At 35.7% G+C, this 23,871-nt stretch overlaps 1 protein-coding gene across 3 annotated transcripts in view; it reads right to left on the bottom strand.

The window, feature by feature from the left end:
- WDR25 (WD repeat domain 25) overlaps positions 1 to 23,871 on the bottom strand; it is a 304,935-nt gene that overhangs the window by 265,503 nt on the left and 15,561 nt on the right. For all 3 annotated transcript variants that reach the window (XM_074213087.1, XM_074213088.1, XM_074213089.1), the window contains exon 2: positions 22,257 to 23,146. In XM_074213087.1, coding sequence (XP_074069188.1) covers positions 22,257 to 23,099 — 843 coding nt within the window. In that variant the 5' untranslated portion in view covers positions 23,100 to 23,146. The remainder of the gene's footprint in view (positions 1 to 22,256; positions 23,147 to 23,871) is intronic.

The following is a 23,871-nucleotide window of genomic DNA, read 5'->3' as shown; positions in this document are numbered from 1 at the left end:
AGCTGGTAAAATTAGAAAGTAGTTTAGCAAAAAATATGTTTAGACTTGTATCTTACCCCATACATCTCAATAAATTCCTAACAGAGTGAAGTTAAAAAGAATCAACCAATAAAAAAATTAAAGGAGAATGAAAAATAATATTTTTTACCACTTTGGATGGGAGAACTCACTAAGACAGGATAGAGGAGATTAAAAGGGTATAACAAAATTAAGAAGGTTGTTCCACAAACAAAATCAAAGCATAAGAAAAAATATAAATTTAGAAAAAACTTGACATCAAATATCTGACAAATGTCTAATATCCAAATTAAACAAGAATTAGCACAAATCGGGGAGGCTAGGTGGCGCAGTGGATAAAGCACTGGCCCTGGAGTCAGGAGTACCTTGGTTCAAATCCGATCTCAGACACTTAATAATTACCTAGTTGTGTGGCCTTGGGCAAGCCACTTAACCCCATTTGCCTTCCAAAAAAAAAAACCCTAAAAAACAAAGAAAAAAAAGAATTAGCACAAATCTATAAGGTTATGAGACATTCTTCAAAAGACAAACTGGTCAAAGCAAAAGATAAAAAAATAAAAACAGAATATTTAATAATATTAAATATTAATTAAAACTCAAAAACAGACATATTACTAATATAGAGTAAGAACATTTGTCTTTTCTTTATACAGCCTTTCTTCCAGAGAACTCCTATTTGCCTAATTCTCAAACTGTTAAGAGTGGTACATTCCTTTAGGACCAATTCAAAGATGACCTAGAAGTTAGTCATATATTTGACTGATGAGTTCAGTATCTCTTAGGTCAGTTTTTTTTCCCTTGTGTATAGTTTTAAAAGACTGAAATATGTTGAAGTAACATGGGTGCAGACCAATAAAATCAAGGGAAATTCAATTCTATTATTTCTGTAACTGCTTGCTACAGAAAAGGTTGTGGAGGCCATACTGCCCCATTAATCTGTTCAGACACTTTTCCTATGTGGGAATAATGTGCAATATATAGGCACAAAGAGTGTGAGTTGAGATAGCAATGATAGTCACATGTCTGCTCTTTTTGCCTTGTTCCTCAATATGGTTAAGTATCAACTTCTGTACTAGTGAATGATGGCATTTAGTTGTGGGAAAGTGTCATAGCCAATTTGACAATTTATTAATCACAAAATAACAATAAATCTCTAGCTTTTAAAAAAATTACTAATGGAGCTATGAATTGATCCTATCATTACAAAAAATAATCTATAATTAAACAAGAAAACTTACTAAATTATTCATGACCTTTGCTCTATTCCAGTACTGGATTTATACCCCCAAAAGATAAATTACAGGGACAAAGGTCACACACACACACACACACACACACACACACACAAAATATTCATAATAGCACTACCTATTATGGCAAAAATCTGGAAACAAGTTGTGTATGTGCTCAATAACTGAGGAATAGAAACATCACTGTAGTATAATGTGCAATAAGGAACCACAAAAGTAAATTATTCAGAGAACCATTTTTATGTATAATTATATCTATAGTAGCTCCTTTCATGGTGGAAAAGAATTAGAAACTAAGGGGGTACCCACCAACTAGGGATTGGCTGAGCAAGTTATGGTATATGAATTTGATGGTATACTACGTAAGAGCATCAAAGATGGGTCAGTTAGGTGGTGCAGCAGAGTCAGGAGGACCCGAGTTCAAATTTGCCCTCAGACATTTGATACTTGCTTAGCTATGAGACCTTGTGCAAATCACTTTACCCCACTGCTGTGCAAAAGAAATCCAAAAAAAAGAAGAGGGTCAAAGAATCATGAGAAGATTTGTATGAACTGGTTTACAGTAAAGTGAGCAGAACAAGGAGAACAATTTATAAAAAAAAAAAGCAACAGTATTATAAACTTTGAAAGCACTTATCAACTCTGTTCAATACAATGATCAACTGTAATTTTGAAGAACTTAGTTACCCACCTCTAGACTGAGAGGAGGTAGAATCAAAGTGTCAAGTGAGACTGATTTTTAAGATATGGTCAATGCAGGAATGTGTTTAGCTTCATTATATATGCTTGTAACATGTGTAGGGGTTTTGTTTTTCCTGCTTTCTCGGGGAAGAAGGAAAGTGGAAAGATAATATAGATCTGAAAATAACATAAAATTTAAATTTTTTAAAAAATCTTAAATGGGATAGCTTGGTGGTACAATGATTAGAGTATTGGTCCTGGAGTCAAGAGGATCTAACTTCAAATTGGGCCTCAAACATATTAGTTATGTGACTCTAGGAAAGTCGCTCAACCCCAATTTCTTTTTTTTTTTAATTACTTTTTTAATTCAGAGAAACATGGGAAGTTTTGTATAATAACACAAAGTAAAGAAAGCAGAACCAAAAGAACATATATAGTATAACTACAATAACATAATTGACAATGCTGATACCAAATCAGTAAAGTTAAAATACACATACATTCTATAAATAGCCAGGAAATTATAAAACTTATTAAGTACCATATACTTTCATTCACAGCTACTATATTAAAGTTTTGCTTAACTGTTTTTAATGGAAGGCTATATAAGAGAAGTCTAGAAGTCAGCTTCAAAATTTAGCAGCCAAACTTTTTAGTTTTTCATAAAATGAAAAAGTAGAATAACATTAAAATATATTTCTATAGAATTTTAAGATTTATAAGGTGCATTATCCATAATTACACTATATAGAGGGGAGTGTGTATATATACATATGTATATATATATATATATATATATATATATATATATATATATATATATATATATATATTCATTACCATACTGGAAGAAGAAACTGAGGCTAATAAGAGGGCCAACATGTCTCAATCATAATCGAAATCATAAAATCATATATTTAGAAATGACCTGAAGAATCCATCCAGTCCAATCTAGAAAAACAATTATCTTCTCTGTTACATTTGTGACAAATGATCTACTTAAAAGTCTCCACTAAGTGGGAACTCATTACTTCCAAGGAAACCCAATATCACCTTTTGGACAGCTCAAATTGTTGAGAAGTTGTTCTTTGCATCAAGTTGAAATCTACTACTCTAGAACTTCACCAACTGGCCCTCATTCTACCTCCAGGAGTAGCATCAGTTAGAAAGTAAGCTCCTTGAGGTAATGATTATGGTTTTGCTTTGTATATCCCAGATCCTAGCACAATTTGTGGCTAGTCAATGCTTAATACAGCTTTGTCTACTAATTTATTGGCAGATCTAAGCAGAGCAATTCTAATATAGATTCCATATAACAGAAGCTAGCAAACTGGTGATGCATAATAGTTAGTACATGAATCATGACATGAACTTTTTCTTCTTATCATAAAGCACCCTGGTTTCCAAACTTAGTTTGAAACCCCAACTAAGCTCACTAAGAGTCTACAGCAAGATCTCAAGAGTTCAAGAAAGAGGTAATCTCATCTAGCCAGAACCATTTAAACAAAGACTAAACAATATTAGCCTGACTTCATCTATAGTCTCTCTTAGAAGTGGGAAATAGGGGCGGCTAGGTGGTGTAATGGATAGAGCACCAGCCATGGAGTCAGGAGTACCTAAGTTCAAATCTGGCCTCAGATACTTAATAATTACCTACCTGTGTGGCCTTGGGCAAGCCACTTAACCCCATTGCCTAGCAAAAAAAAAACAAAAAAAAAAACTAAAAAAAAAAAGAAGTAGGAAATAAAAAGTCAGTGATGGGGTGGCTAAGTGGCACAGTGGATACAGCACTGGTCCTGGAGTCAGGAGTACCTGAGTTCAAATCCGATTTCAGACACTTAATAATTACCTAGCTGTGTAGCCTTGGGCAAGCCACTTAACCCCATTTGCCTTGCAAAAACCTAAAAAAAAAAAAAAAAGTCAGTGATAACCAAGCAGATCTCACATATCCCTGCAACAAATGATGAACTTCTTTTCAAATTGAGACTATAAAATATTCATCTACAAGAAATATATGTCTATAGTTCAGGGTAAGACTATGCCCTCATTTTCCCAATAAAAAAGCAGTGACCTTTCATACAGAAATTGTAAATGCCTCCCATAATAAGCACAGAATATTGATCCATTTGATATGTTGCAATTCAAGTTCCTATTTCTATTACGTGAGATTTCTATATAAAATAAACATTTTTAAAATTTGCCCACCACACACACATAAATTCTGAAAAATTTAGCCTTAAATCCACTGCTGTCTTCACATGGGTAAAGGGAGCATCAAGAAATTTTGTGCCCACAAAGATCTGATTCTGTCTCAGTAGTTGCCATCATGTGCTCCGCAGGCAGGCTGTCTTCCGCCCATTTGAAACTCCCCCACAATCACCACCCTTGCACGTTTACATAATTATGAATATACACACCAAGAAAAATATTCAGATTAGAAGAACATAATAGGCGTAGGAATGGGGAAGGAGAGAAGCATGCTGTCCTGGTTTTTCTTAATCTTTAGAACAGTTTTTAATGCAAACCATGACCACCTAATTTCCTTCTATGTCCTATCAAAGTATAGATTTCTCTTCTGTTTTCCCCATTACTATTGTTCTTCTCTCACTTTGCTATCTCTTAGAATTTTGTGCTTACGGTGTGGGTCCTCCTTATTTGACAGGTCAAAAAACTGAAACCTAGAGGGGAATAAAATAGTTCACATTTTTACATCATTTTAAGGTTTAAGAAGTATTATCTTCACAAAAAACCCAGTGAGGCTGGCAGCGTAGGGATTTTCATCCCCATTTAAATGTGAGAAAACTGAGACTGAGTTAAGTAACTTGCCCAAGGTCACAGAGCTAAGAAGTATATGAAACAGAATTCAAACTCAGGCCTCCTGAATCCAAAAATTAGTGTTCTTCCCAAAATACCACATTGCCATCAAGCAAATTTTTTTAATATTTGGAAGGGAATTTGAAAAAGTTAATAATGTCACATATTACTAGGACACAGTCAAAATGGCTAGTTGAACAGAGCCAGCTTATATTCCTACCCTAGCAAAAACCTGATATTCATACCTGACAAATAATAGTCAAAAAGGCCAATGAGAAGTTACAATAAGTGGTTTCTTCCACCCCATAACTGCAGAAAATGTCAGCTGGAAGACCACATGCAATAGAACTATATCTGCCAGGAGACAGTGCTTTAGGCAAACAAGATGGTAACCTCCTAGTGTGACCAGAAGCAGGCCAGGGACATGGGTCAAGTTCAAAGTGCTATGTTCAAAGGCAAACAAACCACAAGAAAGCCCCAGGGGATCAGACATTAGGACAGAATTCTGATTTTTAGAAGTTCCCCCAAAATGTGAATGAAATGGAATATCATCATGGGATAAGAAATGATGAAAGAGATTTCAGAGAATTCTGATTAAAGTCCATAAGAAATGAAGAACTAGGAGAACTATATATATATATATATATATATATATATATATATATGAAGACAATACACTTTACAGAAAAAGACCTCTGAAAGACTTCGGATTTCTGACCCAAAAAACAACCAACCATAGCAACTGAAGACTTAAGTCAAAGCACACTAACTACCCCCTGAGAAAAAGGTGATGGTCTTGAGGTTCAGAGGGAAACATACTTTTTTTTTTATGGTCACTGTACAAGTAGGTTTATTTGACATAAGAGTTCCTCCCCTCCCAAGTCAGTAATAATGATGACAGTGGCGGGTGGGGGGTGGGGGGAGAGGGAAAGAGACAGACAGAAAGACAGACATACACTGAGAATGATTGGAAAAATTTTTAAATGAACAGAAGAGCCTAAAGTTCAGAAGCAAACCCAAGCAGAATACTTTTGAAAGCTGCATGTGGATTTTATTATGAACTTCCTTTTTTAAAAGCAAGTAGTAGGTAGGAACAGCTAGGTGGCGCAGTAGATAGAGCACCAACCCTGAAGTCAGGAGTACTGGAGTTCAAATCCAGCCTCAGATACTAAATAATTACCTAGTTGTGTGGCCTTTGGCAAGCCACTTAACCCCATTTGCCTTGCAAAAAAAAAAAAAGCAAGTGGTACAGCTTCATATAGAATCCTCCTTTTGTATTCTACTGCCTATATGGAAACCAATCTCTTTTTTGGTGCTTAAGTTGATAATTCAAAATTTTAATTTAGTTTAAAGAGGTAATTTAATTATTAAGGAACACTTATATAACATACAGTGAAAAGTAGTTCTTTTACCTCAACACTGACCCTTTAGAGCAAAAATTCTGTTTTGTTGCTTTTTATCTGGCCGGTTTTATGAGCCATTTAAGTATCATCTAGGTACAAGGTAAAATGCTAGGTCATATTGGGGGATAGAAAAATAAATATGATGCTGTCAAGATTAGCCTTTATGGGAAATAGCACATACACTAGTGAATTATAAATAGAAAATGGATAAACACCATAAAATTGAAGGTCAAAGATTATTCAGTTTATTAAAATATGCCAAACACATATGTTTACAATAGTGGTATGGAAATGACCCTGCATTAAAGCTATGGCCAGTGAAGAGCAAGCTAGAAAGGCCTTGAGGACAAGTTGGCAACAGACCAAGGTTTGATCAGATACTAATCTCCAAGTTAGTCATAGAGACTGTAAACTGAGGTCACAGAAATAAGGCATCACTGAAGTATGGAAGTAAATTGAAATTTATTTAGTCTAATGTTTCATTTTTGAGGAAACAAGGAGACCAGCATGCATGTTTTATTTTTTTTCAAGGTTTTTTTTGCAAGGCAATGGGGTTAAGTGGCTTGCCCAAGGCCACACAACTAGGTAATTAAGTGTCTGAGGTCGGATTTGAACTCAGGTACTCCTGACACCAGGACTGGTGCTCTATCCACTGTGCCACCTAGCCACCCCATGTTTGAATTTTCATAAATAAAATGGGGTAAAGGATTTATAAACATTCTTAAACCATAACATCAAAATCCCAATTGTATTTATTGAGAAGGTAGAAATGACACTGGGGGACAGTTAGGTGGCCTAAGGACCTAGAGGCAGGAAGATTCTTCTTCCTTAAGTCAATTAGTAGCTGTGTGACTCTGGGCAAGTTACTTAACCTTATTTGCCTCAGTTTGTCTCATCTGTAAAACGAGCTGGAAAAGGAAATTGCAAGTCACTCTAGTATCTTTGTGAAGAAAATCCCAAGAGTCAAACATGACAAACAAGACAAACATGATTAATGAACAATAGAAATGGCAGTAATGAGAATAAAAATAGGAAAAGCAGCTGAATTGGATCAAGTTGATATAAAAGGGAGACAATCTAGACATATAGTTATAAGTGCACTGAGGGTGAGTGTACTACTATGCAACCTATCTAAAGGAAGAGAAGACACCAAAGACATGAAAAAAATTCATATTTCATTAGGCAAGTAAACATCTACAACCACCCATATACCTATGGCACCAACTACACAAAATTTTTATGCATATCATCTACACACGAATAAAAGACATCCTCAATGAGTTAATAAGGAATAAGCAGAATTGTGAAAAATCATTCAACAATGATCTATATCTTTATCATCTTCCAAATGACTGAAAGATGTAGAAAATATAAAATCCCATCATGCTTATTGACTGTCAACTATTAAAAAGTATTAAATTCAGTAGATCAAAGTACTTCCTTAAATGTATCTCCAAAGCATACATCAAAATCATTCAAAAGGTCTTGAAAGACACAGCAAAAATAATTCTTTTCAACAATTCTATGATCATAACAACAAGCAAAGAACAAAACAGGAAAATGCATGCTCATCACTATGGTGTTCAGCACATGATGCAGAAGATCCAAAACTCAGTTTAAATAAAAAATGATTTCTCCATGAATGATAAGGCAGACCTTCGAGATAGTCATGTCTGCTGAAGAGATTGGGCTGGTTGTATTGAGCCCAGAAACATTGCAGAGACTCAGTAATCATTCAAAAAAGTTTGTCCCAAGCAACCACACAAGAAAGACCAAGTAGATGAAGAATGTCTATTGCACAGGTTATGATATGTATTTAAATGAAAAACATAAACACACTGAAAATCAGGATAAATAATTAGGATAGACAATACAGATCGTTAAGTTGGTCCTGAGTTGAATAGGAGAAAAGGGCTAATTCAAATTGCCTTCTGGAAATTTAAAGCTATTTTAATGACCTCGATAAGCAAAAGTTCTAACAGTGCTGCTATGGAGAAGATATGGAAAATATGAAAATCTCCAAGAATTAAAACACAGATGGCAAAGGAGAGGCTTATGGTGGGTATAAATAGGATATAATATATAAGCAATGAAGAATTTCAAAGAACACGAATCAAAGTTGTCAACATGGAAAAAATTGATATTATGTGGTAAGATAAATGAGTACTCTCCCAATTTCAGAGAAAAACAAAACAAAACAAAATAGGTTCCAAACAACCACCTGAAACAAAAACTTACGGGAACATGTAGAAAAGAGATGCAAAGTACTGGGAAGAAAAACCAGGTATCAATCTATATCACTGAAAGGAATTCAGAAATTAATGAGAATAAAGATCCATTTGAGTATCTGATGATGAGAGAAAGCATTTTTCAAGAGGAAAAAATATGATAAAAAAACTTAGAATGGTGAACTAACTAATTTGCCTAGAAGGCAAGTGAACTACAGTAAAATCACTCCCTCTCCCTAATCTCTTCCTCTATAAATGAAGTTACATTACAAATGAAAATCAGGGGTTTTTAACATTTTTTGTGACATGGAACCCATTGGAGGTCAGATGATGCCTTATGGACCTCCTAAGAATAATGTTTGTTAAACATTTTTAAATTTTAAACATAAAATAAAATATATAGAATTACAAAGAACACTAATTATATTAAAAATCTAGTTATCTAAATACCACAAAAACCAGATTCAGATTAAGAACTTCTCTATTAGATGGTCAGTTTCTAAGATCCTGTTCTAGTCTAAATTCTAAGATCCTACATAATAAACCTGAGCAGAAGACCTTTCATTCTTGATCTAATGGTGCCATCCAGTGGTCAGAAAGAGGCATACTGTCAAGATATCACTACACATCAATTTTTAAAAGGTTTATGATCATTTTTAGTAAAAACATGAACAATTCAATTACAATCTATGTATTCTAAAACATTTTCAAACCACTTCCAACTCCAGTATCTTCTAGCTTGTACAGAGGTCATCAGTGTAGGGTATATTCTGTACACCTCAAGATATGGATCTCTGATCTTTGGCCAAAAATAAGTTCCCTTACTTCCCTTGTTAGGGAAGCTATTGTCTGAAGTAAATCCTTTCTAGTCATTCTTCTCTCTCTCCTTGAAAATGTCTCACCCGATTTTCAACTTGGGTTTTGGACACAATGTTCTCCCAAATAAGGCAACAGAGAGGAATTACAAATACCAGACTTCATAAAGCGATAGCAACAACAAAAGAGAAATCTAAAGTAGATCAAGTCCCGGACTAGACATCTAGATCAGGACATTCTAAATTCCTAAATAAAAGAGGGACCCTTAGCAAGAAGAGTCAACAAAAACTCCATCCCCTTCCTAAACCTAAAGGAAAAATATCTAATCAGAAAAAAAAATGGAACTGGAAAGGTCTTCAATAAGAAAATAATCACAGGTTTCTTGACTGATACCTTAACTCTTTCATGGAAGACCTTCATGGAAGATCAGCAGCTGTGGATTGCATTTAAGGTAAATCTTCTGTCAGAATATCAGAGTAGTCCCTACCCCTTTACTTATTCAAAACCTCCCACCTCAACCAGAAATGAACCAGAACAAAAAGATTTGACTATGAGATGGTGGACATAAGGCCTAAAAGTAGCACTAGTAGCACGGTGACAAAGATGATGTGGTTGTGCCCACCTTTTTTGAAAATTTGGGGACTATAATGAAATGGTATCAAGACCCCCCTTTAAGGTATCCCTTAAGAGATCTTAAAAATATACCCTGGGAAGATTGTAGTGGGCTCCATTCACATGACTTCAAAGCCTCTATTACTTTCACCAAGTCCCTTACCTAAGAAACTTCAAATCCCCTTTCTTCACTCCCAGACTGGTTTCCCTAAGAATGAGTCAATCTCTCTGTAGTATTTCACCAAGGAGCTGTTCTACCAGGTCATTTTGGAACAAAAAAGTGGGCATTCCTCAGCTGAAGATGCCATAATAACCCCAGACCTCTAAAATCTGAAAGAAATCGAGTGGGAGCAATAGTTGGCCTGTTTTCCTCCCTCTCAGGAATAGGGAAGAGAACTTTGTGGGGAAAAGGCATCAGACTGAGGGTAAATAGCGACTCCAGGTGGAACAAATAAACTATCCAACTAGCCCAGAACCTATAGACTGGAGCAGTTGGGAAATGAGTCTACCCCAGACTCAATCTCTCCAACCAAAGACCATTGAAATTTTCACAAGTCCTGCATCCTGCATGATTAAAATGTTTCCCCTTTTCATCACAATAAAGAAGGAGGATAAGAGGAAAACTCCATACATTGAAAGCCCTCCTTGCAATCAACCTATTAGTGTTCTAGGCTGGCCAAAAGTCCTAACATGCCTTGCTCCAGGAGTTTGACTGAAAGGGCAATGCTGCATGAATAGTTTCTGAAGATCTCACTTAAGTCAGTATTGTTACATATACATACTTTTGTCCAAAATGCTATCAGTTAATACCACTTTTAGCCCTAAAAATGAACAAAAATTTTTTAAAAAGACCTTATCTATATAAAGTCACTATAATGACAGAGGATCACAGCTTAAACTTGCAAGAAGACAATAATGTCAAAAATGGCTACATATGAAGACTCAAAGAAAAATGTAATTTGGCCTTAGGCCAAAAAAGAATTCCTAGAAGAGGTTAAAAAGGATTTTAAAAAGCAAATTAGATAAGTAGAAGAAAAATTGGGAAGAAATGAGAATGCAAAATAAAATCATGAAAAAACATCCAATAGCATAGGGAAGAAATATACAAAATTTACTGAGGAAAAAGTAAAAAATAGAATTGGCCAAATGGAAAAGAAAATACAAAAGCTCCACTGATCACCATCTGGAAGAAATTCCAAAATGAAAATTCCCAGGAATGTCATCACTGAATTTCAGAGCTTAAAGATCAAGAAATTTCAGAGTTTAAAGCTCAAGCCATCAAAAAAAGAAACAATTCAAATATTATGGAGTTATCAGGATTACATAGGATTTGCCAGCTTCCACATTAAAAAACCAGCAAGTTTGAATTATGAAATACTGGAAGGCAAAGAATTGCAATCTTTCAGGGGGGAAAATAAGGGACTTTCAACCATTACAAATTAAAAGATCAAAGCTGAATAAAAAAATTTGACTTCAAAATACAAGACTAAATGGAAACAAAAAAACAGTAAAAAAGAAACAAGAAAGAGAAAATATAAGAAATTCAAAAAGTTTAAACTATATATCAAGATAATATATGTAAGTCCTAAAAACTTTATTACTATTATTATAAGATATGGAAGCAGATAGCAGAATGGATTAAAAGTCAGAATCCTACAATATACTGTTTACAAGAAACATTTGAAACAGAGAGACATACAGAGAGGAAAGGTAAGGGACTGCAGCAGAATTTATTATGCTTCAGCTAAAAGCAAAGAAAGCATGGATAGCAACCATGACCTCAGCAAAGCAAAAGCAAACATAGATCTAATTAAGATGAAAGATACCATAGACAATGAAGTAATATCAATACTAAACATAAATGCACCAAATAATATAGCATCTAAATTTTTGAAGAAGTTGAATGAGTTATAGAAAGAAATTGATAATAAAACTATACTGGAGGCAGGGTAGGAGAGAGAAGGGGGGAGGAGGAAGGGCAACCTCAATTTTTCCCACTCAGAAATCTATAAATCTAACCAAAAAATAAACAAGAAAGAAGTTAAGGAAGTGAATAAAATTCTGGAAAAGTTATAATCTCTGAAGAAAACTAAATGGGAATAGGAATATACCTTTTTTCTCAGCAGTACTTGGAACCTACACAAAAATTAACTGAGTATTAGGACATAAAACCTCACAACCAAATGCAAAAAAGGAGAAATGGTAGATGCATTCTTTTCAGATCATAAAGTAATAAAAAATCACATTCAATAATGAAAAGAGAGCAAATGGAAAGAGAGCAAAATTTAATTGCAAAAAAAATAATCTAATCTAATCACAAAAATAAGTAGATCAAAGAACAAATCACAGAAACAATAATTTCGTTAAAGAGAATTGACAATGAGACAACATATCAAAATTTATGGGATGCTACGCAGCTAGGTTGCATAGTGGATAGAGCACCGGCCCTGGAGTCAGGATGGAGCTGAGTTCAAATCCAACCTCAGACACTTTATAATTACCTGGCTGCATGGCCCTGGGATAGTCACTTAACCCCACTGCCTTAAATAAATTAGAAAAAAATTATGGGATGGAGCCAAGGTAGTACTTAAGGGAAATTTTATTTCTCTAATTGCTTACATTAATAAAATAAGGAGTAGCAGCTAGGTGGCGCAGTGGATAGAACACCGGCCCTGGAGTCAGGAGTATCTGAGTTCAAATCCAACCTCAAACACTTAATAATTACCTAGCTGTATGGCCTTGGGCAAGCCACTTAACTCCATTTGCCTTGCAAAAAAACTAAAAATAAAATAAGAAAAAAGCAGTATACAACTTAAAAAAAAACTAGAAAAAGAACTAGTTAAAAAATCCCCAGTTAAACATCAAATTGGAAATCTTGAAAAACAAAGATTAATAAAAATGAAAGTAATAAAATTAAACTAATAAATAAACTAGAATTGACTTAAAGAAAAAAAATAAAATAGATAAACTTTTGTTTAACTTGATTAAAAAAATCAACAGTATTAAAAATGAAAAGGGTGAATTTATAAACAATGAAGAAGAAATTAAAGCAATAACTTGAAGCTATTTTGCCCAATTATATGCCAATACATTTGACAATCTAAATGAAATGGATGACTACCTACAAAAATATAAATTACCCTGATTAACAGAAGAAGAAATAAAATACCTAAATAACCCAATCTTAGAAAAAGAAATTGAAAAAGGCATCAGTGAACTTCTGAAGAAAATATACCCAGGACCAGATGAATTCACAAGCAAAATCCACCAAACATTTAAAGAACAATTAATCTAAATATGTATAAACTATTTCAAAAAACAGGTGAAGAAGGAGTTCTACCAAATTTCTTTTACAACACAAACATAAGGCTGATACCAAAGCAAGAAGAACCAAAACATGGAAAGAAAATTGTAGATCAATTTCCCTAATGAATACTGATGTAAAAACCTTAAATAAAATACTAGCAAAGAGATTATAGCAATAATCACTAGGATCAAATACTATGATCAGGTGGGATTTGTACCAGAAATATAAGACTGGTTCAATATAGGAAAACTATCAGCTTAATTGACCATATCAATAACAAAACCAACAGAAAACATGGTTATCTCAACAGATACAGAAAAGGACTTTAACAAAATACAGGATCCATTCCTATTAAAACCAATAGAGAGGGAAAGCTAGGTGGCACAGTGGATACAGCACAGGCCCTGGAGTCAGGAGGACCTGAGTTCAAATGTGACCTCAGACACTTAATAATTACCTAACTGTGTGACCTTGGGCAAGTCACTTAACCCCATTGCCTTAAATAAATTAAAAATGTTTTTAAAAAAGAGAGACTAAGCAAGGCCAGGAAAAGAGAGTAACTATAAAATAAACACTAGAAGATCCTCAGAGAGAGAAAAAACCATTTAAGCACAAGGAAAAAATTAAGAAAGAGAAGCAAGTAGTTAGATGGGAAACAACTTCATCATGATACTGAGCTTCCCAAATTGAACAACATCCAATCCTACGGCCCAGAGTTTACTTACTTTTCCCTCATATGCTTCCCTGCCTGATGTCTGTGTGTGGCCATCATCTCCCACAGATGTTGAGTAAATTAATAAATGTGACCCAGGTTTCTCTGTGGATTATGATGTATTATATTATTCAGATGTTTGCTCTAATATATGAAAACCTGTGATATCATCTCTTTTTTGCCATTTGCTAAGTAAAAGATTTATGTTTATGATCTAAAACTGTCATACCTGTACATATCTGGTTGTATAAATAGAAATATATTGGTGGGCTAAAATGGTAAGTGACACAAGTATGTTCCTTCACAGCATGGTTATCTTATAGAATTTAATTTAAGTTGCATAGCAGTGGTCCTTTTCTAGGAACCCAGACTGCCAGTGCAAAGGTTAGTTAGTAATAGAGCCAGTACAGAGAGCAAATGGGCATTTAAATGCTCATGTGAAAAACTATGAGATACTACAGTGAAGTGGCCACTCCATGCAGGAGATATTACACCTTAAAAAATTAAATATATTTATATGTTCAGAAGTTCTTAACCTGGGAAGAACTTTTTTTTTACATTTTGGAAACATTATTTCAATATATTTGATTTTCTTTGGAATCCTATATGTTTTATTCTATATATTTAAAAAACATTACTCTGAGGGGTCTATAGGTTTCACCAAACTGCCAAAGAAGTATATAAAACGTTTTTTTTTAAAGGAAAAGTATCCCTGGGTTAAATGATGATGAAATACATATATTCTAAAGAAGGGAGAAGAGAAGTATACCTTCAAAACCCTATATTCAAAAGTCATGGGGGGGGGTATTAAAAATGAAAGAGGACCTAGGTTGAGTTTGTTTTGTTTTGATGGTCTTAAAAGATGAAATAAAAGGCACAGAAAAAGAATACATCAATGAATAATTAGGAAGAAAGGAAAGAAACTTATTTCTCATAACCGAAGTATGTTAGAAAGAATATAAATATAAAGGAAGAGGTAAAGAGAGAATGAACATCAACTGAATTTTATCTCATATAGGCATCATAACTGAACTGGACTCAGGAGAGTACAGCCCTTTCAAAGATTCTGAACACACACACACACACACACACAGAAAATGGACTAAGAGAAAATAGGAAAAAGTTTAAAAGTAAAAGTAAGGCCAGGAAAGAAAAAAATCACAACAAATTTCATCTTTGGAAGTTGTAGTGTAAAAGGAAAATTAAAAGAAAAAAAGTGGGGAGGAGGAAGAAAAAGATAGTGATAGCGAAAAAGGAAAGGACAGAAAATAGTGTCAATAAAGCATATGAGAATGCATAGAATCAAATAGAAGAAGGTTCAAAGAGAGACAGATAAGCAAGACAATTTTGGAAGTAAATATGTTGAATCCAGTAGAAATTTTTTTTAAAAGGAAGCAGCTTGAGCAATTTGATTTCATATGCAATTCTTTTCTATTCTTTTTATGTGGAAATATTCATGTTTATTGGTGTTTGTCAAGTTTAGAATAACCAAAAAAATGTATTTTGGGGGAGGGGAATATATGTCTATGTCCACAGATAGTCCACAGTGCATAATTTCTGGACTTTTTCAATTTATCCATCAATTGTGTTGATTTTTTTCTTCTTTAAAAAAATACCATTTTTCGGGAAAACAATCAATACTGGAGAAGTTGTGGGAGAAGTGGGACATTGATGCATTGTGGATGGAGTTGTGAACTGATCCAACCATTTTGGAGAGCAATATGAACTATGTCCAAAAAACAATAAAACTGATCGTCCCCACTGACCCAGCAATTCCAGGCCAATTCCAATTCTAGGCCTATATTCAGAAGAAATCATAAAAATTGGGGAAAGTGTTCCAAAATTTTCGTAACAGTTCTTTTTGTAGTGGCAAAGAATTGGAAATTGAAGGGATCAAATGGGGGATATATGAATACTATTGGAATGCTATTGTTCAATAAGAAACCATGACTGGTCAGACTCTAGAGAAGCATGGAACAAATTACAAGAACTGATGCTGAGCAAAGGAAGCAGAACCAAGAGACACTGTACACATTAACAACATTGTAAGTTGATCAACCTTGATGGATGCAGCTCCTCTCCGCAGTTAAGAGAACTAGGAAAACCCTAGGAGACTGGCTATGGACAATGATATTCCCATCCAGAGGAAGAAAAATAAAACAAAACCAAAAAACTCTACAGAATCCGAATGAGAACTACATCCACTTTTTAAAATTTTATCTTATGTATTTCTTTCCTATCTCATGGTTTTCTTTCTTCTCCCTTAATTCTAATTCCTCATACCTAAAATGACTAACCTGTAAACATGCTTAACACAAATGTGTATGTACAATATTCACCTGACTGTTTGCTGCTAAGGGGGGGTGGGGGTGGGAAGGGAGGATGGAAGGAAATTATGATAACTTAAAAATATACATATGCATGTAGATGAATGTTGAAAATCTTTTATAACATGTAATTTGAAAAATAAAATAAAATATCAATTGAAAAAATATACCATTCTTTATACAGGATGGCTCTCTGGAAATGAGAGGAGGAATGATACTGGGAATAAAACAAGACATAAATAAAAAGCATTTTAAAAAGATTGCTTGATGGCAGCTAAAGTACCAGCTTGGATAAAATACCAGCCCTGGAATCAGGAGGACCTGAGTTCCAATCCAGACTCAGATACTTAATAATTGCCTGGCTCACATGGTCTTGGGCAAGTTACTTAACCCCATTGCATGAAATAAAAAGATCCCGTGATAGATGCGACCATAGAGGTAACTTTTTTCAACCATCCTATGATTATTAATATCAAATGAAGCAAAATAAAGTTGTTCAGTACTGTTACAGAATATGACAAAAGTTAACTATGTGGCACAATGGATAAAGTATTGGACCTAGATTCAAATTCAGTCACAAACACTGTAATTCTGGAGAAGTTACTTGTGTCCACCTCAGTTTCCCTATCTGTAAAACAGAGATAATAATATCACCTACATCTCAGGGTTATGAAGATAGAATAAGATAATATTTGTCAAGTGCTTCATTAAACCTTAAAACACAATATAAATGTGACAGTACACATGAAAGAGGGATTCCTGATAGTAAGGTCCTCCAAATAAATTTTGCAAATCACATTTTGCCTGGTACATCAGTCCTGAAATATTAAAAGACCTTCTGATCAAAATCAACACTCAAAATTTCCCTGAAAAAATACAGAATAAATACCAAGTGACTAATGAATGCATGGAGTCCATATTAAGGTATACAGTTGGATTGATGGTCCACTCCATTTGTTCATTCATCTCTATTTTATCTCATAAAGGCATAACAGCTGAGCTGGACTCAGGAGATTATGGCCCTTTCAAAGATTTACACACACACACACACACACAAAATCACCTTGCTAGACCAGTATTCTTCTCTGGTGGCACTGGTAGGCACCACATGGAACACAACAAAAGGCAAAGCTTGAAAACTCTGGGTGATCCAGAAGGCAAAGAAAGCTGTCCACCAGATGTCAGTAGCCTGCAGTGGTGACTGCAGAGGCTGCATCAGTTGGCTTTGCTTAACTGTTTTTCTGTGATGAGGGTGATTTCTATTGGTAGAAAAACCCCAGGTATTTTTGGTGGTATAAAAAACAAACACACCAATGAAACTTTTAAGAAGGAAAAGCATAAAAGTCATCAAAAAAAAGTCCACTTGTCACACAGCAATAATGAGAGATGATGTATGCACCATCAGAGTGCTCCATTAGAATTGGTTCTGGTACCTACTAAATGTTAAAGATCACAAAGACCTCCAGGATGCTAGATGGAACCTCTGGAAAGGATTTAGGACAGAACATGAAAAGACTACAGCAGAAGTTAGCCTGGAATCTGAAGGAACTACTCATTTTGAGGACGTCATTGATCCATAAAAGTACTAAACATATTTTGCCAGCACTGGGTCTAGAATGACCCAGTGCTGGTGCTCACCAAAGCTGGGTCCTGTATGTGAGGTTCTTGCTTACCCAGTCTATTCTTACACGTGAAGTGTCAAGGGCAGGGAGGAGGACAAAGGGAGTAAGAATATGCAAGTGGCAGGAGGGGGAGGTGATCACTGAACAACTAGTAATCAAGTAGGCCCTTGCCCCACTATCTTTTCTATTGCTAGGCTGCCCAGAGGTCTAGACCCCTTCTATTTTCTGCCTTCCAGGACCTTCTCCAGAGTAAGTAAAACATCCTATCTTCTTGTCTGGAATCTCTTATCTACGATTTTTCATGCCTGCTTTGAGACAGACCTCCTTGGGTCTCACATATTCAGAATCTTTCTCTGCCCAGGAAACAAACCTCAAGGGTGGATCTTTTTCAACTCTCATGCATTCTACAACAGACTTCACTCCAATCATGGACACCCTGCCCCGAATCAATACTCAATGGTTAGCATACTCTCATCCAACTCAGCTGGGATTCTGAACCCCCCAGTAGCTGAGTAGCTGATGTTCAATCCTAATTCCCCATCTTCAACTCAAAATTCCTTCAGGTCAATTGATACTCAACCATACCCACCCCAGTTTCCACTCCATAACTGTCCATACTCTGGAATGCAAATTCCATAATTAATAGATTTCCTTTAATGTTTTTTCTTCCTAACTCTTTCCATCTTCTAACCTTCACTGAGATATGTCCTCCCAAAACATCCCTACTCTTTCTAGTACTGGATAAGTTACTGGTTGTGGTGGAGTTGGAATATTCCTTGCTACCCACTGAAATTTGCAGTCTCTCCCTCAACTACCTTGACTAAACAATCTCTCTCCTTTTCAGGTTATGTTATCCAATTTTATCAGCCAATCCAAATCCTCATCGCTCTCCTTCCTTCCTTAATGAGTTCACTGCCTTACTCACAATATTCCCTCCCCATCTTCATACTTATGTACTCTGAAATTTTTTTGATCACAATCCTTTGTCATACCATCTTTCCCTATGAATGGCCTAAAGAAAGACCCCTAACCCTATTCTTTATACTCATTATGGTCTCCATTTCCTTCACCCCTATTTTTTCCTAGGTTATTTCCCCTGCACAGGTTACACTCTCCTTCCCTTGATCTCTTGGGTAATTAATTCAATTTTACATTCCTGTCTACATTCAAATCCCTGGCTCCCTTTATTTAAGGAGATATATATCTGTCTAATTTTTCAATATTAGGAAAATATCAATTATGCCTGTCTATATTTGCTGGGGGTTTCCCTAAGCCCCAATAAGATGTAAATCCCCTCCTATTGTTCAAAGTAACTTCATTGTTAAGTATAAATTTGCCAAGATAAGAGCAATCTCAGGTCATCTCTTTACCCCTTCTCCAGCTTCCTGCCTCTTAGTCTTCCAAAGTGGGGTACCTGACCCTGGTTATGTAGAGGGGGTGGAATCCCTCTTTAACAAGTTTTTCCCTGACCCTTCTCTGCACAGGAAGTGGGCAAGACTATAAAAGTTTGATCTACATTTCCCTCCAGGCCAGACTCATTCACTGGAGTTTGAGTTCAGACATTTCTTATGCGGTTTTCCTTTCTCTCTTTCCCTCAGGTATTCCCGCCTAGACCTTTGTTTTTCAGCCTGTCCTAAAGTAACTTATTGTCTCTCCAGGAAAAAGTTCAATCTGTGAAATAAAACATTCTGAACTTTCCTACTTCCAGAGCTAGTCATGAATTTTTCCACTTCCAAGAACCCTGATCTTTGTGGCAGTACCACCCATTTATTTCCCCATCATCACCTTGTCCTATCAACAATCATGCCCAACCCTGAATTAATCCCACCATCTATCTCCTTTGCTCCTATTCACATATTGCTAAATGGAGATAGAGGAAATCATAATGCCAAATTGGATGGGTTTGCTCTAAATTTATGTTACATAATCCCAATCAGTTCCTTCCTGCAACAAGGCAAACCTTCTAATCTTCCCATAACTGATTTGCTGTCTCAGTATCCAGTGAGGATTCCAAACCTTTTCATATCTCCAGGTTCCCATCATACCTTCTGTAACCATCCTTTCAGCCTCACATCTCACTTCAGAAATCAAGTTATTTATATATACTAGAGATAATAGATTGAAAATTTTTACTAAAATTGTAATTTCTGATCATAATTATTTGTATTTAAAGTACATTTGTACATATAGGAGAAATTATTGTAAAATTAGTTGTTAAATTCCTGTATCAATTGATATACCTGTCACTCTAGTGTTGCTAAATCTAATGTCCTTTTCTTAATCATTATTTACCTTAACTTACTTATGTATTTTACACTCTCAATCCCCTTCTCCTTCTGGCTATTGTCTCCTCTCTCTATTTTCATGACACTGCTCTTTCCTGCTACTCCTTTTCAAATTGCTCTTTTTTCAGTCCCTCTGCTGGTTCTTCATCTATGTCATGCTCTTTAACCACAGATATCATCCAAGGCTCTGATCTGGACCCCTTTCTCATCTATCTCATTACCAGTCTCCATTAGGTCCAATAATCACCTCTATGCATATGATTTTCAGACCTAGTTTCTCCACTGAGCTGGTCACATATCACAACCACTTCTTCAATCTATCATTCACCCCACATATCCAATCAGTTGAAAAGTTCTATCATGTAAAGTTCTGTCATATCTCTAGGACATGTCCCCTCTTCTCTATTCCTGATAGTCCCAACTGCAGTTCAAGTAACCATTATCTCTTTTCTGAATTATTGTTCCCTTCCCAAATCTTTTTCCATTCCAATTTATCCTCCAGAGTGATTATTCTACAGCTTAGGCTTGATCATGTCGGCCCTTGCTCATGATGCTCCAGTGGTTTCTTATTACCTCCAAGACCAAATATCCTCTATTTGGCAAAAAAAGTTCTTCATAACCCAGCTCCTTCCTGCCTTTCCTGTGAGAATATTAAATTGATTCTGTATATTTTATTGATCCTATATTGATTCTGTATATTTTATTGATTGCAGTTAAGTGATTTTTGTCCTATAAGTGCCATAGTCGTGGTTCTTTGTCTCTGAATTTGGTGCAGAAATTCTGCTGGCCTGGTAATGAGTTAAATTTAAAAATTTGGTTCTCATGTTATTCATTGTTCTATTCTTTCCTCAACAAAAGTTGTCCTTGGGGGATGCAAGTAGACATCAGGGAGTCTGGTCTTGTATCTTTAAACCACTAAGCCATCCTTCAAGGATGTCTGGTTTATTATACAAAGAAGTCTGGCCCACTACCTCTATCTGTACAGATGGACTCAAGCGATAAACCTTTCTTATTCACAGGAGGGAAGAAAAAGATAGTTGCTAGACCCTCATTCTCAACTTCCACCTAATCATTTTCTTCCACACCTCAGGTATGTAACCAGTCATGTTTTCCTCAACCCCTTACACTCTCCACAACCTCTAAGGCAGTCACAATGACCTAGAGCAGTTCCTCCAATCTGATAGACTATCTTCTTGTCTCTATACTGGCTGACTGCAAGGCCTGGAATGCTCTGACTTCTAACCTCTCACTGTGCTACCTTCTTTGGCTTCCTTCAGGAGACAACTCAACTGTCAAGATCTACATTCTACAGAATGTCTTTCCTGGTATCCCCAGATACTAATGTCCTTTCTCAGATTATCTTCATATACTCTGTAAATAACTTATATTACCTAGCCATCTATCTGTTGTCTAATGTTTCACATTAAAATGTGAAATCCTTGAGGGCAAGGACTACTAACTTGAGACTTTCTGATTCTTTTGTGGGTTAGCTTTATTTGGGGGGTGGGGTTGATTTTCCTTGTCTCCCCAAAGGTTAATTCAGTGCCTGTCACTTAGAAATTCTTTTTCATATAATCAGTTTACTTGTTATTTGACAAACATGTTTTATATACTTCTCAAACACTACTAGAGCACATGCCCTCTGCTCAATATCTCCACTAGCTAAAATCTTTTTTAAAAACCAGATGAAACATTTGCATCCTAATGGAATCTTCTCGAATTCCTATTCTTATTTCTCTATATATACTTTAGAGATTTGTGTAGCAGTCTTCTACTCTCACTCCAATACACTATAAGCTCCTTAAGGAGTACTCATGTCTTATTAATCTTTGTATAATTACAAGTATTCATATGTGTGTAACACCTTAACCTTTGCATGTATTTTCCTCATAGAAACCCTGCCAGAAAGTTATTTCTAGACTTACTAAATCTCCATTCTACAGATTAAGAAATTGAAGCTCAGCCTAGTAAAATCACTTGCCCACAGTCACAAATAGGTAAAAAATAGCAAAATCTGGACTAGCATCTAGATCTTCTGGTGCCAAGTCCCAAGTTCGTTCCACTCCATTTTACTGCCTCTTTATATACCCTGCAGACAAGTGCATTATCTTGAACACAGGAAATGCTTAATCAATAATGACTGAATATCTGATGAGGCTTTTTTAAATTAAGGAATATTACCTTGAAAGTTTTATCCATAGAAGCTGAGAGAAGCATGTGACTGTGCTGTAAAACTGGACACCACTGGACACTGTTGACTGGTCCTCCATGCTCAGACATCTGAAAGATTAACCTCTTTGGAATTTCTGTTGATTTATTCTTCACATCTAAGTATGGCTTAATAAAGTCAGAAACTACTATGGCTGTGCATTCTCTCATGAGGAAGCCTTCTGACAAGGATGGGTAATCCATGCTCTGTTTTTGTGGTTCAGATCCCCCTCTCTCATTAGGTCCTGCAGTTAAAGCTTGTGTTTGTCTTAGTCTTTTGGGGATGTAAGGCTTAATTCCTCCTTCAACAAAATTTATGTTCTGTTGTTTTCTCTTTTGCAAAAGGCTTCCATGTGGACTTGTGGCTTCCAAAGACATTAAAGCACAAGAAGATGAGTTGGGAATGCCGAAAGCTTCATATGAAGGCCTCATTTTGCTAAAAGATACACTTGCTAATTCCCTATTCCCCGATGATGTAGAGCTAGGAGATATGGTGAAATCTGAAGATGTTAATGTGCAGGGTTTGATTTGGAGTTCTGTGACAGGCCATTGACATCCAGGTTCTGTACAAGACTTCCAAGTGTTTCTCTCTGCTTGAGGTTCTAGATCACATACTCCAGAATATTCCTGAACAATGCCCAAACTAGTATTCAGGTTGTCCCATCTAGGTTGTGGGTTGTTTTCATACTTTGCAGCTAATATGTCAGATGGTAAAGGCTGACCAACACTTTTGATGCTCTTTTCTTGGCAAAAACTACTAGAATTGTCAACATCAGCCTCAGAGTCTGAATCATCATAAGCTACCAAGGAAGACATTGAAGAACCAGAAAGCTTTTGAAATCTTCCCTAGGAGTGCAAAATACCTAAAATTATTAAAAAAAAAAAATCATCAGAAAATACTGCAATGAAAAAATTTCACAGGACCACAAACTTAACATATAATATTATAAAATGGACTGCTTGAGCAATAGCTATGCCTGTGTAGTTAAAGCTCAGTTGATGTTTGTCCTTTGTTTTTGAGGAAAACCATGACATCAGAAGGGTGATGCCATGACAAGCAAGTGAATTGCATTTAAGTGAGGGGATGCTGTACAGTCACAAGCCTCACTTTCTCCTCCAGGGCCATCTGGGTCCAGTAGCCAGATATATATCAGGATGACTGGAGATGGCCCTGGATATAAGGAATCAGGGTTAAATGATTTGCCCAAAGTGATAAAGCTAGTATGTGTCTGAGGCTGGATTTGAATTCCAGTCCTCTTGATTCCAAGGTCAGTGCTCTATCCACTGTGCCACCTACCTATTCCTTAATAGAATGGACTATTCCTTCATCTCACATGAATTTCAAGGCTAACATCCCTCCTAAAAACCAAAATGTTTCTGGGTCATCTCCCTGAATAGTCAGTTGCCAGGTACTGACAAAATGAACTTGAATTCATTTTAATACTGTTGAACCCAAAGAGAAAGACGGAGACCAGATGGAGATCTTTATTCCTGGGGACTATCTGGGGATGGAATACCCAAATCAGACAGTACCTGAGTGTTTAGGGGATAGTGTTTTTATAGCATTTTGAGGGGGGGGAATACTGAC

Source organism: Macrotis lagotis, chromosome 1 (genome assembly GCF_037893015.1).
Source record: "Macrotis lagotis isolate mMagLag1 chromosome 1, bilby.v1.9.chrom.fasta, whole genome shotgun sequence".
NCBI classification, from domain to species: Eukaryota; Metazoa; Chordata; class Mammalia; order Peramelemorphia; family Peramelidae; genus Macrotis; species Macrotis lagotis.
The sequence above is the reverse complement of the archived record's forward strand: the minus strand, read 5'-3'. Positions and strand labels throughout refer to the sequence as shown.